The 18,908-nt window shown below is 41.3% G+C and overlaps 1 protein-coding gene across 5 annotated transcripts in view; it reads left to right on the top strand.

The window, feature by feature from the left end:
- The window catches only part of LOC130283814 (myosin-11), a 138,414-nt gene that overhangs the window by 40,472 nt on the left and 79,034 nt on the right, over positions 1-18,908 (top strand). For 4 of the 5 annotated variants that reach the window (XM_056533324.1, XM_056533325.1, XM_056533327.1 and 1 more), the window contains 2 exons: positions 4,946-5,115; positions 8,857-9,212. In XM_056533324.1, coding sequence (XP_056389299.1) covers positions 8,874-9,212 — 339 coding nt within the window. In that variant the 5' untranslated portion in view covers positions 4,946-5,115; positions 8,857-8,873. Of the gene's footprint in view, positions 1-4,945; positions 5,116-5,843; positions 5,963-8,856; positions 9,213-18,908 lie in introns of those variants that run through there. The other variant, XM_056533326.1, reaches the window with a different exon arrangement.

Genomic DNA, 18,908 nt, shown 5'->3' with positions numbered 1-18,908 from the left:
CATAATGTTTGAAGGGTCTTACTTTTTTTTACAGAATTTCGTTAAACTGCTTGTTATCCTTCCCGGACTCCGTGCCGTAGGCGGACATTTTTATTTCTCTCCCTCAGGTAAAGAAATGCAATGCCCTGCCTTAGCCTGCCTTTTTACTGCTTCCTAAATCGTGATAATGCTTATCCGGATCCTTGAAGCATTGTCGTGCTGCGTACTTACCGGCGTCTCCGTTCGGACGTTGTTTAATTGTCCATCGCATCCGCTGTTCCTACTAAGTTTACAGTACAATGGTCCCATAACCCATACCTTCCAACTGTCCCGGATCCGGCGGGACTTTCCCGCTTTTGGGGTGATGTCCTGCCATCCCGGAATGGCCCCCACATGTCCTGCATTTAACTGTAAATGCCTCTTATGAGGCCTCTACAGTTAAATGTGCCGCTCGGTGAAAAGTTTGACAGGGTTGAGGAGCCATTGTCCCCTCATCCTGTCAATCACTCTTGTGTCCGTGGCTACAGTAAGCCAGTGGACACAAGAGGCATGACCGTCCCTCTGCACTCTGGTGCATAAGTGACGTCATCAGATGCCAGAGCGCAGAGGAAGAGAAGAAGAGGAGGCCGTGTGGAGGAAGAGGACCCGAACAGCGGTATGTATGGATGGCAGGGCAGTGGCACCTTTGTGGCCCGGCCTCTCCGGAATGGATATTTGCCAAATTTTGTGATGGATGAAATCGCTAGGAAAAAAAAAAGCTCTAAAGTATATGATAAGTCAGCCTATATGTTTAACCCCTTTATTACCACGTACGTATATAATTACATCCGTGGCCAGCTCCCGATCTGTGAAGCACGCTCAGAAGCTGAGCGCACTTCGTAACTGCTGGGTCCTGGTTGCAACCAGGACCCACGGCTAATACCGGACATTGCAGATCGGGCTGATGTCTGATATTAACCCTTTAGATGCTGCAATCAAAGTTGATTGTGGCATCTAAAACAGGAGAAATTCATATTGACTAGCTCAGCGGAGCTGATCAGGCCCACTGCCAGGGCTGGATCATCATTGGCGCTCCTGCGGGCTGCTAAGTAGCGGATCCGGGGGGGGGGGGGGGTTTTAAAGTGGCTGCAGCGCCGGCTGCTTGTTAAAGATCAGTAGCCCGGCCATGGCCACTTTAAAACAGTGACCAGCAGTGGCTCCTGTGGGCCCGGACACTTATCCCCCTGCTTTTTCAATTTTTCATATTTCCTTACCTTGCCGCGCTCAGCAGGCTCAGGTAATGCGTCGGCTGTGACGAGTGACGTCTCCTGCGGCTCCTCTGCACGGCATGGACATCACTCCTCATTCCCTGCAGTGCCGGCTGCTTAAGTTTAGCAGTACGGCGGCTGCAAGAAATGATGAGTGACGTCCCTGACGCCATGCAGAGGAGCCGCAGGAGACTGAGCCTGCTGAGCGCGGCCAGGTAAGGAAATATGAAAAATAGAAAAAGCAGGAGGAGGGAGGAGCAATGAGCAGGGGAGGATTGTGAGTGGGGGAGGGGAGATGAGCAGGGGGAGGGTGATGAGGCAGAGCGGGGTAATGATGAGCATGGGGGGGAATGATTGGCAGGGGGAAATGATGAGCAGGGGAGGGGGGATGATGAGCAGGGGGGATGATGAGCAGGAGGGGATGATGAGCAGGGGGGATGATGATCAGGGGGGGTAATGATGAGCAGGGGGGGAATGATGAGCAGGGGGGAATGATGAGCAGGGGGGAATGATGAGCAGGGGGGAATGATGAGCAGGGGAAAGCATGGGAAAGGGGGCGGGTGTGTAAATGTGGCATATGGGCTGATAAAAGGGGAGGAAGGAGGGGGGGCAAACTGAGGAGCAAGGGAAATCTAAGTTGGGGGGATGATGAGGCATATAGTTCAGAGCTTCCAAGTAATTTATTTTACATTTATTTTTTTCCCCACAAATTTTCCTGTGAAAATGTAAAAACGCAGGGGCCGCCGGGAGGTAGCGCACGCAGGGACGTCACTGACGTCCCGTGCGTGTGCCCATAGGAGTGGAGCAGCGAGGATGCACACATGGTAAGTTACCTGCACGTCATCTTCGGTGCAATGACCACCGCTTCTCCGGTCCCGGGACCTACTGCTATGGCCCATAGGCCATAGCAGTACATCATGACCCCGGACCGGAGGAGCGGTGGTTGGAGCACTGAAGTGGGGCAGTACACAGACCTACAGCCTCCAACCATACACTGTACATGACTGGAGGCTGTATGCTTGTGGGGGAACTATACTGCCAACCTAATGTGGGGGGGACTACAACCTAATGCGGGGGAACTGCAACCTACTGTGGGGGAACTACAACCTAATGTGGGGGAACTATACTGCCAACCTAATGTGGGGGAACTACTGCACCTAATGCGGGGGAACTGTACTGCACCTAATGCGGGAGAACTGTATTGCACCTAATGCGGGGGAACTGTACTGCACCTAATGTTGGGGAACTGTACTGCACCTAATGTGGGGGAACTGTACTGCACCTAATGAGGGGGAACTGTACTGCACCTAATATGAGGGAACTGTACTGCACCTAATGTGGGGGGGGGGACTGTACTGCATCAAATGTGGGGAACTATGCTGCACCTAATGTGGGGGAACTATACTGCACCTAATGTGGGGGAACTGTACCTGCACCTAATGTGGGGAACTATACTGCACCTAATGTGGGGGAACTGTACTGCAGCTAATGTGGGGGAACTGTACTGCACTTAATGAGGGGGAACTGTACTGCCAACCTAATGTGGGGGAACTGGGGGTGGGGTTGGTGAAGAAAAGTGCAGTGGAAAAGGACCAGGAGGGCATGGGGGGCTGAAATGAGGTTGTTTGGGGGGGGGGGGATGAGGTAAGGTTAGTGTGGGTTTGGTAAAGGGGGCAAAGGAGTGTGAAGGGGACTGAGGGGGGGGGGGGTTAGGGGGTGCAGAAAAGTGGAATAGTGGAGAAGGACCAGAAGTGTTGAAGGGGGGGGGGGGGGGCTTAAGGACCAGGGGAGGACTAAGGTTAAGTTTCCAGATAAGGCAAAAGCACAAGAAAAAAAATGCCAAAAAATTACCATAACACAGGAAAAAGCAGTAGCACTTTTTCTGTGTTTTTACAGGTAAAAAAAAGGGGGAAACCTAGCCTTAGGGGTCTCTGGGAGCAGGAGTCTGGAGGAGGACTTAGTGGTCTGGGGGGGGGGGGCAGAGGGGTCTGGGGGAATTAGGAATTCTTCCACACTACGAACTTCCGCCAGCAGAATTTTGCTTGTTTTCAATGGGATGCTGCTGCTCTGTGCCCACTGCGGAAGACACAGTGTGTGGTAGTATTATTTTTAGAGGGCATGATGTTTGGCAGTATGATATACAGGGTACAAAGGGTTTGGCAGTATTATATTTAGGAAGCACAGTCTCTTGAAGGGTTATAATGATTGCTGTCTTCATACAGAGGATGAGGATCGGCTGGCAAAGTCAGGAACCAATGATGTCCAGGCGTCGAACTTTACAGAGGAAGATTTAGCTGGAAGAAGATAGACAGACAGCTGGAAGAAGCTCTCCAGACATAATGGGTGTTGTAGCTTTGCAACAGCTGGAAAGAGTAACTTGAACTGAAGTGATTTTAGACCATGCCGCCCATTTTATTTTAGCGGGGGCCTGACTCCTGTGACACCCACCAAAAAATAAATTAAAAAAAGGCGACATAGTCTAATATGCCCAGGCCTATTTTTGGTCTCAGTCTGTTCCTTACTTGACAGGCCTGCAACAAGTCTCAGTGGAAGGGAAGGGGGACTGTCGGGGGGGGGGGGGGGCCATCATAATGAAGTGCTCTGTCTTCTAGGCATCCTTAATCTGGCCCTGCCCACCGCAGTGAAATCGCGGCATCCCCAACAGCTGAGAGGTGTCTTACCTTCTTCCCAGCTGTCCGATCGGCATTTGATTGCTCCAAGCCTGAAATCCGGGCTTGAGCAATCAAGTGCAGAAAACACTGATCAATGCATTCCTTTGGCAATGCATTGAACAGTGCCTGAAATCAGTGTATGCAATGTTATAGCTCCTAGAGGGGGCTATATCACTGCATAAAAAAACAGTAAAAAAAAAGTTAGTAAATGTGATTTAACCCCTTCCCTAATAAAAAAAAAAAGTGTAAACAAAAATGAACATATGTGGTATCACCACGTGCGTAAATGTCTGAACTTTAAAAATATATAATTAATTAAACCGCACGGTCAATGGTGTATGCCCAAAAAAATTCCAAAGTCCAAAATAGCGTATTTTTAGTCACTTTTTATACCATAAAAAAAATGATTACAAAGCGATCAAAACAAAAATGGTACCGCTAAAAACTTCAGATCACGGCAAAATGAGCCCTCATACCGCTCCATACGCGAAAAAATAAAAAAGTTAATTGTTTTTTTTATTTATTTTCGTGCGTGTAGTTATGATTTTTTTTTACAGACGTACGACTAAATCAAACCTATATAAGTAGGCTATATATCGTATGGACTAAAGATAAGGTGTCATTTTTACCGAAAAATATACTGCGTAGAAACGGAAGCCTTAAAAAATTACAAAATGGCGTTTTTTCTTCAATTTTGTCGCACAATGATGTTCTTTTTCCCTGTTTTGCCATCGATTTTTGGGTGAAATGACTGATGACTGATGACAAAGTAGAATTGGTGGTGCAAAAAAAAAAGCCATTATATGGATTTTTAGGTGCAAAATTGAAAGGTTTTTTTAAAATGTAAGGAGGAAAAAAATGACAGTGCTTGGTCCTTAAGGGGTTAAAAGCCTCATCTTTCTTTGAAATCATCCAGCATCCTCTCTCTCTACCCTGAGAACAGACAGCCCCTAACACAGAAGAACAAAGTGCAGACAGAGTTCCCGTATCCTTATTTGGGCAGATGGAGTCATATCATCATAGAGCTTTTTTTTCTTCCTTTCTCAGGACAGGCATGGGAAGCCCCCATCTATAGCTGCATAGTCGGTCAGGCTGGGAATCATACGCTCCCCACTAGGGAGTAGGATGTCCTTCAGCTCCAATCCAGATGTGTATGACAGCCATCATCCTATCCTATACCAATAATGCAATACGTAATGGAGTGAGAAGTTCTACAGGTACATAGATAATGCTGTATGTTCACCTCCAATCCTATAGGAAGAATATGTACTGTATCTATTTGCCAAGCAGCCTCAGCAGAGCTGCATCTGAATTAACAGTAATGTTACAGAGTTCACTTAGTGTCCAAATTCCTAATTGATATAGAGGCCGCTAGGTCTATGCACACATTTATCCATATTGACTGTTCTATAGACCAATGTTTCCCAACCAGAGTGCCTCCAGCTGATGCAAAACTACAACTCCCAGCATGCCCGGACAGCCTTTGGCTGTCCGGGCATGCTGGGAATTGTAGTTTTGCAACAGCTGGAGGCACCCTGGTTGGGAAACACTGCTATAAGTACATTGCAACCTGTGAACGTATCAGCCCTTGGTAACTGAATATGAACACAGATTGCACTATTTTTTACATAAACGTAAGTAAATTAACTACAACTTTTCCCAATTTCATTTGTTTTAGTAATAAAAAGTTAGATCTAAAAAGTTTTAAAGAATCAAGTGTACCCAGAATATATATATAAAAAAAAAAATGATAAGCCTTCAGCCAAAAATAGCATAACCTATACTCCACCCCAAGCACTGGTAAAACACTATGGCAGCTCAGGGGTTACTGTATATTCCGCACCGTACTAAGGTGCACTAGACAACCCATACCTAAAAGCAGAGGATGAGCTCCCAACCCCTCCCTCCAGCTCTCCCCTGACTCCATCCCTCCCACTGTGGAGATGGCTGAGTCTATATAGAGGGACGTCAAACTGAAGGGGAATTTGGACTGTCCCAGCTGTGAGCTGTACAGGTTCCAGTCTCTGTCTTCAATTCAACCTCTGCTTAAGTAATTGGATATCTGTAAGTAGGCACTATTGTTATTATGACCATAAGATTTCAGTATATTCTGGCATTCTGGTTACAAATGAATGTAATGTACAAATGTATATAGATAGATTGCAAAGAGAGTGAGAAGTGAATGGGTTAACGTTGAACACGTCAGGCCGGTATTGAATGTGTCATTGTGTATGTCGCGGGGTTATCCCTTGGTTATCATATACTGTGTTGGGTTAACCTTGAAGTTCAGTGCATGACATCACGAGAAAGTGTCACTTCTGTATTGGATGTCAAAGTGCATTAAGTGATCAGGTATGTCCTGCATAGAGCCTAGAAATAATTTGGGAAATGATAGTATTTATGTAACCTGGTTAATAATATTTCCATTTATTATGCAGTTAAATTATCTTAAAAAAAAAAAAAAGTCTTATAACAAAACTATTGCCTATGTGTGTATAAACGTAATGTAACGTACTGACGCTGTGTATATGTATCCGTCAGAAAATAAGTGCATGCGAGGGTCCTGTCCCTCTGCGTTAGTCATTTCTTTACCATAACTTATGCTGGGAATTGAGCATCCTTGTGGATAATTTAGGCTTATCCAATAGGAGAGCACGCTGCTGGCCTGGATAATGGGAATGTGCAGCATGGCATTGAATCTCACTTTTTGCACTTGACGCTTTACTGTACTTTCTTCAGACAGACTTTTTCCCCTAAAAGGTATTTGTTATGAATTAGTTATCGTGTCTTCAGGGTAACATGACCTTATATGGGCCCATGCACCAACATCAGCCAAGGACCACTGCTGGCGAAGAGCTCTTCGCTTTAACACATCTATATTATGTAACTATTTATGTGTATGATCATAATATTCATAGCATTTCAGCATAAAATGTATCTTAGACATATTTAGTTTCTAAAGGATTTTTTATTTCATTTATTGGAACTCACCGATTACTTGAAATATATCTAAAATCTACCCATTTCTGTTATAACAGTGCATTTTAGCTCTCCTCCAAAACGAAGAGTCACCCATCTGCAGACAGCTATTTATACAGAGCAGGGGACTCGTTGTCAAGAGAAATGCCTTAGATGCAGCTGGGGGGAAAGAGGGAACTGATCCTTATTTTGGGGGCCCAGGGGTGTATGAAGAAAAATTGAGCAGATAATGCTACTATGTTATATGGATTTAGATAATCAAAAGTTATCCACTGCACACTACTTTTCTAGCCTTTCATTTATTTTCTGTTGTTTATATAGCCCCAACATATTCCGTAGGGCAGTACAGAGACTTCCATTACACACATAAGTCCATAACATAGTCCACACATAAGTCCCTGACCCTCATGGGACTTACCATTTAAATCCCCTATTACAAACACACTAACGCCAATAAGATGCCAGTTAAAGGGGTAGTCCCATCTTGTAAATTCAGTTTACCACCTAACCCTCCAGAAATTCTGTAAATACCATAGCTTGTAGAGCTACTCCATTTGCACAACTCCCATTAAAGTGGATGGGAGTAACGCAAATCGTATAACTTCCCCGCTTCAGCTGATTTTGCTTCCCAACCACCTCTGTTGGGTGCAAACAAGCCTTTTTGGGGTTTGTTGTAGTGGTAAGCTGGAAAACTGTATGTACAGTGTCTTTTTTCTTCTTCTCATTATTATATTTATTTATTTATTTATTTTATAAATTTGGCCTCTCCATCCAAGTATTTATCTATTTTTGTGTTAGCGAATGAAACATTGAAACAGTTTCGATTGTATTTTACTTAGAAAGGCCAATGACATTGCTAGTTATCACCAGGGTTAATAGCTTGGCTTTGAACTGTGTTTGAGCCAGAAAACATACTGATATGTTTTACATTCCCCCTCTGCAGATCTCCTGCAGATAACATCCTCATTGTCACGTCAGAGGACCTCTGCTTTGGTGGGAACTTAGTGCAATTCAAAGGGGCTTTCCAAGGATCAGTTCCTTCCGTGCACTAATGAACCTAATTACTGGAAAACGTTGTATAATGGAAATGGATAAAAGAAAAATTACAGAAGCCATAGGTGCTAAAACCCAAATAGTTGAAAGGCCTTTCCTCTATGGTGACAGCTGTTTTTTGGATTTCCTTTGCATTTACTATGCTCAAATCTAGAGATCAAGTATATCATTGTATCAATCAAAGCTGGGTCATAGACGTGGTGATATCACTAGGATTGAATCAAAACTGGGTCATATGTAAATGTCAATTCAATGACAATTTTTTTCCCCCATGCTACCAAAACCAAAAAGCAGACCATATACCAGACATAGTCTATATACTTGAGCTTGCTTCATAGTCACCTAGCACGTAGAGGCTGTATATACATATATATATTACATTGCAAAATATATATTTGCATCATAAGTCCTAAATGCCTACACCCTAGTAATAGGCCTTCCGCTTCTTTAAATCCTTCCTTAGGTGGCATAACTTATCCCCATTTTTGGCATTATTTGTAGATAGTCCAATGTGCCAAACCTATCCATGTATCTTTGTCATCACCTATTCCTGTATGCTCATTGTTTCCTTATAAAAAAAAAACAGGCTTTGGTGAGTGCTAATCCCCTCCTCTTTTCTAATCTTGTCTTTTCATCCTTCCTTCACCTGTTCTTTTCCCTCCTAACCACTCACCAAAATAATAGACCTCAAAATTCAAGATTAGAAGTCAATAGAAAGAATATTAGTGTTTGAGTGTTTGATTAAGAAGAACATAACTAGAAAGTCAGGTTACTTTTCTTTACTTTTGCTTGAGTTCAACTGGTATGGTAAAGAAGATAAAGTTTGGCGTCTAGACATATAAATAGATAGATAGATATATAGATAGGACTGATTTTACTTTTTGCTGCCTCATGATTATTAAGCTTTTCGTTTTTATCCCCCATAGGTGACCTTTAAGTCAAAATGTCACAAAAAGTGATGAGTGAGGATGAGAAATTCCTCTTTTTGGACAAGGACTACATAAACAGCCCTGCAGCGCAGGCAGACTGGACAGCCAAAAAGTTGGTTTGGGTCCCTTCTGAGAAACATGGATTTGAAGCTGCAAGTATCAAGGAAGAGAAAGGTGATGAAGTTCTGATCGAATTGGAGAATGGAAAGAAAATGACCATAAGCAAGGATGATGTCCAAAAGATGAACCCCCCCAAATTCTCCAAAGTGGAGGACATGGCAGAGCTGACTTGCCTAAATGAAGCTTCTGTGCTGCACAATTTAAGAGAAAGATATTTCTCCGGCCTTATCTATGTAAGTCATTGGAAGTGTAGAATAATACATGAAATAACTGTTAGGTGCATTGATTAAATGTACGTTTCTCAGTTGAAGGCAGATGATACCATGATAGTAAGTTCATTGCAGATTGTTGGAATTGTATAACTGTATTTTGGATATGAAAAAAGGGCATACAGGCTAATGACCAAAGATATTAAACTGTATTACTGCTTGCCATTTTCACCATCGAAATAGGACTCCTTTTTATGGTGCTACTCCTTTTTATGGTGCTGGTAGACATTGCTATGCTCTCATCTCAGCAGTGTCCAGAACCATGAACCCCTGTCCCAATTCCACCTAGTAGAAGAGGCAGAAGCATAACCTTTTGGTTTATATTTTCCATCCTTATTTGCTAAGACTTTAAGGGAATGTGTCATCATGAAATTATCTAATGTTTAAATCAAGTTATTAGGTTCAACATATTTTGAAAGAATTTTTGATGTTTTTTTTCTTAAAATGTTTCATTTTACTGTCTATATTTTAAAAATATCCTGAAATCTTAAAATTTACATTCTCCCCACTAAGCTTTCAACTAAACTGAGACGTGATGATAAGAAGAAGGCTACAGCATTACAGTAAAAAGTGACACCTTTAAATATAAAAAGTGATTGAAGCTCAGCCTCCTGCTCCCTGTAGAATGGCATTTGCACCGGCTTACAAACATGCCCCATATAAATGATACACTGGCCATTATTTACTAAGAGTGTTGTGTAGGTTTCTATGTGGGTTTTAATTTCCTACAATTTATTTTCCACGGTATTTACTAAGGTTTCCCTACATTTTCCACTTTCCCTACACTTTGCTTTTCTTACACATGCTCTCATCTGTCAGTTTTCCTCAGCTCAAATCCACCACATTTTATGTGGAAACCTTAGTAAATATGTTAGTTTTTTTGTGAAAATGTCGGGAACACGCCCCTTTTTCGGAGACCACGGGTTTTCTTAGCAAAATAGAGAGTTAGTCGGGGTTTTTTCAATTCTGGCGCAAATTCTGGCGCAAAATCTGGCACAGACAGAATTTCTGGCGCAATGCGACAGAATCTGGCGCACAACCCGACAAAACATGTCGGGTTTGCAATAGTAAATGAGGGCCAATATCTATAAAATTAAATTTTGTGGCATTTACATTGAGCTATCCTTCTCAATACTTCTCTTTAGTGAACTACAACTGGGAGTCATCATCAGTTACCAACAAAACCTAATGGAGCTTGTAGTGCTATTTAAAGGGGAACTCCACTGTAAACATCTTATCCCCTATCCAAAGGATACGGGATATGGTGTAAGATGGCGGGGATTCCGCCGCAATCTCCACTGCAGTACCTCAATCAATCGGTGCACGGAGCAAACTCCACTCCAGATGACTGGCGATACTGGCCACCACACCCCCTTCATTCACCTCTATGGGAGGAGGCAGCTGTCACGCCTCCTCCCATAGACATGAATGGAGGGGGCGTGGTGTGATGTCATGAATGCAGAAGCTTCAAGCTTCCATGTTCCGGACGCGGCCAGCCCGGAGATTGTGGGGGTTCCCAGCGGCGGGACCCCCGTGATCTAACATCTTATCCTCTATCCTTTGGAGTACCCCTTTAAGGAAGAAGGGTGCAATAAGCAGGGATTCTCCTAAAGTGGCTAGGATTTTATTATATAATGAATCTTGTAAAGTAGCTATTGTTTAAGACACCAATGAAATGGTTTGCCATGTCTTCTCTAGTTTTGACCTGAATTGTAGGTTAGTTGTAGAATTAAAGCGGTACTCCACCCTAGACATCCAAAGGATAGGGGACAAGATGTCTGATTACGGGGGTCCTGCTGCTGGGGACCCATGCAATCTCTCCTGCACCCTCCCAAGTCAACACTGCATGGATCTAAGTTTGCTCTGTGCATGATGACTCACGATACAGGGGTCGGAGTATCGTGACGTCACGCCCCGCCCCTCAGTGCAAGCCTATGGGAGGAGGGAGATTGCGGGGGTCCCTAGCAGCGGGACCCCCGTGATCAGAGATATTATCCCCTATCCTTTGGATAGGGAATAAGATGTCTAGGGCGGAGTACCCCTTTAAAGGGGGGAGATTTATAAAAAAAAGTGTGCAGAGGAAATTTGCCCAGTTGCCCATAAAACCAATCAGATTGCTTCTTTCATTCTTAAAGAGACCTCTGAAAAATGAAAGAAGCAATCCAATTGGTTGCTATGCAATTTTTCCTCTGCACAGGTTTTGATAAATCTCCCCCAATAGTCTTACATTGAAGTCAACATATTTATAGAATTACATAGTTATTTTACTGATTTATATAAGTTTGTTAGTGGAAAGCAAGCAAGAGACATTGACATCCTTACCCCTTTTGTTTACATCTAAGGAGACATCAATGTAGATAACATCTTCTCTTGTCTGACATATTGGCCCAGATTTATCAAACTGTGTGAGAAAGAAAATGGAGCGATTTTACCACAGCAGCCAATCACAGCTCAGCTAACAAGCTCTGGTAAAGTGAAAGCTGAGCTGTGATTGGTTGCTGTGGGAAAATCATTCCAGTTTTTCTCTCACAGTTTGATAAATCTGGGCCATTGTGCTTTACTCTACTTTATTCTACCACTTTAAGCCATTAGCCATTATAATCAAACATTTTGCTGTATAAATGGAGATTATATATATATATATATATATATATATATATATATATATATATATGTGTGTGTATATATGTTCCCAATTTGGATTATATTAACTTCCGAATTACGTTTGAGTACAAGAGATATAGTAGAGCACAAGGCCCCATGCACATTATCGGTTACCTGTTTATGTTTCCCAATTGTGGTGACTAGTAAACTGTCAACCAGAGTATGATATCACAGCAAGTATTGGGATCTGTATAGTATAATAAATTGAAAAAAATCCCTAAATCTTAACTTTTAATCCAAATTATATTAAAAATAAATCTATATTGAGAAAAAAAAAACGATGAAACCGTATACTGATGATGCATATTTATAATCTAGTCATAGAGACATAGGGGTAAGTGCCATATAGGCACCTATACTTAATACTGAATAATGCTGATATACTGGGAATAGTAACATAGTCCTTCCAACAGAGACGTCAAATATACTGTGTTTTACTAGAAAACATATGGTATCTCCACTGATGGTATTCAAACTTAGAACCAAAGCAGAATAAAACAGCTAAGTTTATGTTAACATGTTCTTTTGGTACAGGTACAGACAAAAAAACATAATAAAGGATCTAAAGATGGTTTAAAGGGGTACTCCAGTGGAATACAATTGTTTTCAAATCAGCTGGTGCAAGAAAGTTAAACAGATTTGTAAATTACTTCTATTGAAAAATCTTAACCCTTCCAGTAATTATCAGCTGCTGTATGCTCCACAGGAAGTTCTTCTATTTTTGGATTTCCTTTCTGTCTGACCACAGTGCTCTCTGCTGACACCTCTGTCCATGTCAGGAACTGTCCAGAGTAGGAGAAAATCCCCATAGCAAACCTCTCCTGCTTCGGACAGTTTCTGACATGGACAGAGGTGTCAGTGGAAAGCACTGTGATCAGACAGAAAAGAAATCCAAAAATAAAAGAACTTCCTGTGGAGCATTTAGCAGCTGATAAGTACTGAAAGTACAGTGATCCCTCAACTTACAATGGCCTCAACATACAATAGTTTCAACATACAATGGTCTTTTCTGAAACCAGACTCAACATACAATGTACAGACAGTCCGGATCTGTGAAACATGTCAGAATGAGCGTAAACACCCTGTATTCCTGGAGCGTATGCACTGACTGGTGTCTGGTAGCGCCCCCTACAGTACAGGGAGGTATTACATGTTCTGTACACTTTACCTGTACCAGGGTTAGCTGCTCCTTTGGACATCAGGTGAGGGCGACTCCATGTTACTTTTTTAGGACATTGTGTTCTGTACAGGACCCTGAAGAAGCTTCTGTCCTACACATAGACCAGTGTTTCCCAAGCAGGGTGCCCCCAGCTGTTGCAAAACTACAACTCCTAGCATGCCCGGACAGCCTTCGGCTGTCCGGGCATGCTGGGAGTTGTAGTTTTGCAACAGCTGGAGGCTCTCTGCTTGGAAAACACTCATATAGACAGTGATTACAGCTCCCAGCAGATCTTTCTTACTTTTATATGTAAGGATTTGCTTTATCTATATTAGTTATCTACTTATTTTTTCTTTAATTCTCACTTTTTTTCTTATTTTTGGATGACATTTTGGGCCTTTAGAACCAATTACCAGGTTTCCATAGAGTTCTGGTCTCAACATACAATGGTTTCAACATACAATGGTCGTCCTGGAACCAATTAATATTGTAACTTGAGGGACCACTGTAATTTACAAATTTGTTTAACTTTCTTGCACCAGTTGATTTAAAAAAAAAAAAATGTTTTCCAGTGGAGTACCCCTTTAAAGTAACATTAGGCCTTTGCAGTGGCATGTCCACCCTCTGCATGTTTATGTAGCAGGAACAGGGAATTGATAAACCTGAGGTCGACTGTGTACAAATCAAATAAATTCAAAGAACAGCAAAGATAGAAGTCATATACCGCCCCTTCTGCCCCTTCTCTAGACATAACAATGTATTTTCTTGCAGAATAACAAAATGCCCAAACCTCAATGTCATACACATTAAACTATATTCACACATAGCTTTTCTCTACATTAACATTCTAAAAGCAGACTTGAATGTGTCCATATGTTATAATAGGCATGGCATGAAAAGTTGGTTGTAGGTGCCATTTTTTGTGTTGTAGAGTGATGGGAACTGTCTGGAGCAGGAGAGGTTTGCTATGGAGATTTGCTCCTGCTCTGGACAGTCCCTGACATGGACAGAGGTGTCAGCAGAGAGCACTGTGGTCAGACTGGAAAGAATTATACAACTTCCTGTGGATCACACAGCAGCTGATAAGTACTGGAAGGATTAATATTTTTTAATAGAAGTCATTTACAAATCTGTTTAACTTTCTGGCACCAGTTGATTTAAAGGGGTACTCCAGTGAAAACCTTTTTTCTTTAAATCAACTGGTGGCAGAAAGTTAAACATATTTGTAAATTACTTCTATTAAAAAATCTTAATCCTTCCTGTACTTATTAGCTGCTGAATACTACAGAGGAAATTCTTTTCTTTTTGGAATGCTCTCTGATGACATCACGAGCACAGTTCTCTCTGCTGATGATGTTATTATAATAATAATAACACTTTATTTATTGTTGTCCTTAGTGGGATTTGAACCCAAGTCCCTAGCACTGCAAGGCAGCAGTGCTAACCACAGAGCCACCATGCTGCCCTTAGCATACATCTGCTATGCATGGTTGCTAAAATGGAGAGAGATGTCAGCAGAGAGCACTGTGCTCGTGATGTCATCAGTGTTCCAAAAAGAAAGGAATTTCCTCTGTAGCATTCAGCAGCTAATAAGTACTGGAAGGATTAAGATTTTTAATAGAAGTAATTTACAAATATGTTTAACTTTCTGTCACCAGTTGCTTTAAAAGAAAAAAGGTTTTCACCAGAGTACCCCTTTAAAAAACATCGTTTTCCACAGGAGTACCCCTTTAACTACTTAATGCTCACTGATCTAGTATATGACTCAATATTAGCATTGTCTAAAGTTTAAAAATGATATTAAATGAGACCTGATGCCAGGCATATGAACACATGCTTCTGTGTACATAATGGTATTTTGGTGAATCATCCTCATTTAACTACACTTTGTAGGAATAAACAAAAGTCCCTTTATTTTTAACATTCAAGCTTCCAAGTGGGCTCCTTTTCAAGAATGTATTTTGGACATAATGGTGGTAACAATTAACAGTTGTTGTATATTATACTACTATTATCATACAAATGATTGAAAGTTACAATGTGCTTCACCAATCTATCAGGTTACAACATTATCCAAACAATGTCATAAGACCTCACATGGCAAATACATAAGATTGCAAAAAAAAAGTAGCACCTGAACAAATATTATGTTACATTTATAGCCAATTCTGGCAGATCTAGATGATCGATTTTGGAGCTGAGGGTCCCAGATAGGTGGGGGTCCCAGGTGAGGAGCCACCCCTAATTAGTCACTTAATATATATTCCATAAAATATCACACATGTCTATGGTCAGATTAACCCTTTATTGTAGTTGTCATCTCAACCTGCATTGAAGGGTCTGTCATAATATTTAAGGTCATAAATTGATATTAATTACACATGCTTTGGAATTAGAAATTCTGCAAAAAGGATTAAAATAAAGGGGTACTTTGCCCCTAGACATCTTATCCCCTATCCAAAGGATCAGGGATAAGATGTCTGATCGTGGGCATCCTGCAGCTGGGACCCCTCTCCCCCCTTTAGCACCTGGCATTCGCTTATAACACTGGGTGCAGGAGGCGGTGGTTGTGACGTCACAGCCACACCCCTTGTGACGTCACGTCATGCCCCCTCAATGCAAGTCTATGAGAGGGGGCGTGGTCACTAGGTTTTCGTAAGACATGACACCTAGAATTGAGGCCAAAAACATCAATCTTGGTTTCTTTAAACCAGAAAATCTTGTTTTTCACAGGCTAAGATTCCTTTAGGTGCTTTTCTTTGCAAACATCAGGTGGGTTTCATGTGTCTTTTACTAGGGAAAGGGTTCTTTGTGGCCCCTCTGCCATAAAGCCCAGATTGGTGGAGTACTGCAGTGATGGTTGACCATCTGAAAGTTACTCCATCTGGACACAGGATCTTTGAAGCTCAGCTAGAATGACCATTAGGTTCTTGGTCATCTCTCTCACTGAGAGACTACTTTCACACTGCCGTTGTGCCCCATCCTTAAACGGTCATTAGGTTTTTCAGCCTCTAACATCCATTATCGGGACGGGGCACAAAGGGCAATAATGGGCCCCAATGGATCCCATTTACTATAATGGGGTCTGTTGGGAGCCGTTATTTTGTAACGGCAGTAGCGGGAGAAAAAGACTGCACAGGCAGTATTTTTTCTCCACCTATTCCCCCTGGCTCCCCAGATGGCCGTCACACTGCGGTATCCTAACGGCAGTGTGAAAGAAACCCTAGTTTGGTGGGGCAGCCAGCTCTCAGAGGAGTTCTTGTTGTTCCAGACTTCTTTCATTTAGGAATTGGGAACTTTCAGTGTGGCAGAACTTTCAGTGTGGCAGAAATTGTTTTGTAACCTTCTAGAGATCTGTGCCTCCACACAATCCTGACTCTTGCTGAGCTTTACAAGCAGTTTCTTCTACCTCATGGCTCGATGTTTGCTCTGATATAAATGGTCAGCTATTAGACTTTATACATTCTTATTCCAAATCATGTCCAATTAACTGAATTTACCAGTCAAGGCGTAGAACATCTTAAAGAGAAATAGGAGGCCCAAAGTGCAAAATTTAAAGTGTCATACCAAAGGGTCTGAATACTTTTGTCAATGCAAAATGTTTGGTTTTCCCTTTTAATAAATTTGCCAAAAAACCTAATGTTTTATTTTCACATTCTTATTATGAAGTTTTGAGTGCAGAATAATGGGAACTTTTTTTTATTTTATTTCATTTTAGTACAAAGCCACAACATAACTAAATGTGAAAAAGTGAAATGGTCTGAAAACTATTTTGTAAGATATATATATATATATATATATATATATATATATATATATATATATAGTTTTGCTAGAATATATTACCCCTATATCCAATAGGATGTTCTGTATCACATTCTCGCTGCTGCCCCCTCCTTTTTATGTAGAATGTGGCAGTGGTCACTAACTGTACTGCTTCTGAAGCTGAGAAACAAGTCAGCACTGATGCATTCAGTACTGCATGCATCACTGCTAACTTTACATATGCCAGTTTGTAACGATGCATACACTATATTGTATGCTTTGCATTGATTACTGAATCCCTTCATTCTCCTGCTCTTGCTGGTTTAACACAAATGGGAAGAGGCAGCAGTGATCTGAACTATAGAATTAACCCCTTCGTACATAATTCCAGGAAAACTGATTTTTTTGCTAGTAAGGGAAGTAAATATTAAAATGTTAAATGTTTTGCCTGCGGTAAGAAGAAAATGCTGTATTTTTTGCTAGCAACAGACCCACTTTTATCCTTGGGCTATGTCTGGTATTGTTGTTCATCTCCATTGAGGGGACTAGAGCTGTCCGGCAATACCAAACACCGCCCAGTAGCTGGCTTCAAATCTACAGTATATTTTTATTCACTGAGCCCATAAAAAATTAGATTTTTTATTTATAGAAGAGCAGTAGAAAGACTCATATATGTATTGTACCAATGGTGGAACAAAGAAGCAGTAGATCCAGCACTATTCTTTGCAGCTTTATTGTAACACAGCACTCGGATAAAATCAGCCAATACATCAAACGTGTTTCGAGCGCATGCGCTCTTTTTCGGTGATCACCGAAAAAGAGCGCATGCGCTCGAAACGCGTTTGATGTATTGGCTGATTTTATCCAAGTGCTGTGTTACAATAAAGCTGCAAAGAATAGTGCTGGATCTACTGCTTCTTTGTTCCACTATTGGGTGTTGGCTGGACACCGATCCGTGCACATTGGAGGGGTTTTGGTGAGCTGGACAAGTGTCTGTGAACTATGTATTGTACCAATGTATTGGAAGATGTTTAGGACCAGGATAGAGTCTTTCTACAGCTGAGCTGTCAGCTTCAACAGGTCTTGTCTATAGAGTACTAAGAATTTGCATTGCCACCTATAACACTATTTTACAAAATGAATGTAGCTATGATATGACAAACATGTATTTTAGAGCTCTTTAAAGCAGAAAAGTTGGGCTTAGCTTGGGGCATAATGATAATTTTTGTTAATTCGGTAAGGTAGTGTCAATAACAATGACCATTCTATATAAAGAAGACTATTACATATGAATCTTGAGGCTATAAATAATGCATGTTGTGAGCTGTAATCCCATGTTCAGGAATGAGGACTGTCTGTTCAGAATTCCCCATTGCCAGAAGGGGCTCATCTAGTCTGCCAAGTCACCTGGGTAAAGGCTTGTCTGAGAATTGGTTCTTACTGCATATATGGCGACAGGCCTGACACTTCATCAAGCACTATATTATGTCTAAGTTTAACATTAAATCTAAGAAATATCTTCCCACACTACAGACAAGCTTAATTGGCCATGAAATGAGTTTTCGTCCTTACTTTGATCAGTACATGAGGAATGAAGGATTTTTTTGCAGGAAGGACTTAGCTGCAGTTGAAAGAATTACATAGATTACAATCTATATTGCTAAGGTTTTACATAAGGACATACCATTTAATTGTTTATCACCTCTATTATAATAGGGTCTAAGATTATTTTTACACATTTAGATAAAAAAAAAAATAATAATTTACTGGTCTACTAATACTGATAAATATCGAGTGATGAATAGAAAAATATACACTGTTTGGTGTTCCTATGTTTGTATCAATTAGTCTAATTTAACACAGACATGTCCATATAGCACGTTAAATGAATTTAGTTCATGCTAAGCAGCTGATCCATAAAGAAAAGTGCTGCATGGATGTCAAGTTGTATAAAGGAACATACAGCAGCAGTCTGTGTGGAATATTGCTGGCACTGGTAATGAGTTTACAGGGAACCTCTCATCAGAAAATCATCAATAGTTACAGTTTTATGTAAAATATATTTTTTAGGA

Source organism: Hyla sarda, chromosome 8 (genome assembly GCF_029499605.1).
Source record: "Hyla sarda isolate aHylSar1 chromosome 8, aHylSar1.hap1, whole genome shotgun sequence".
Taxonomy (NCBI): Eukaryota; Metazoa; Chordata; class Amphibia; order Anura; family Hylidae; genus Hyla; species Hyla sarda.
The sequence above is the reverse complement of the archived record's forward strand: the minus strand, read 5'-3'. Positions and strand labels throughout refer to the sequence as shown.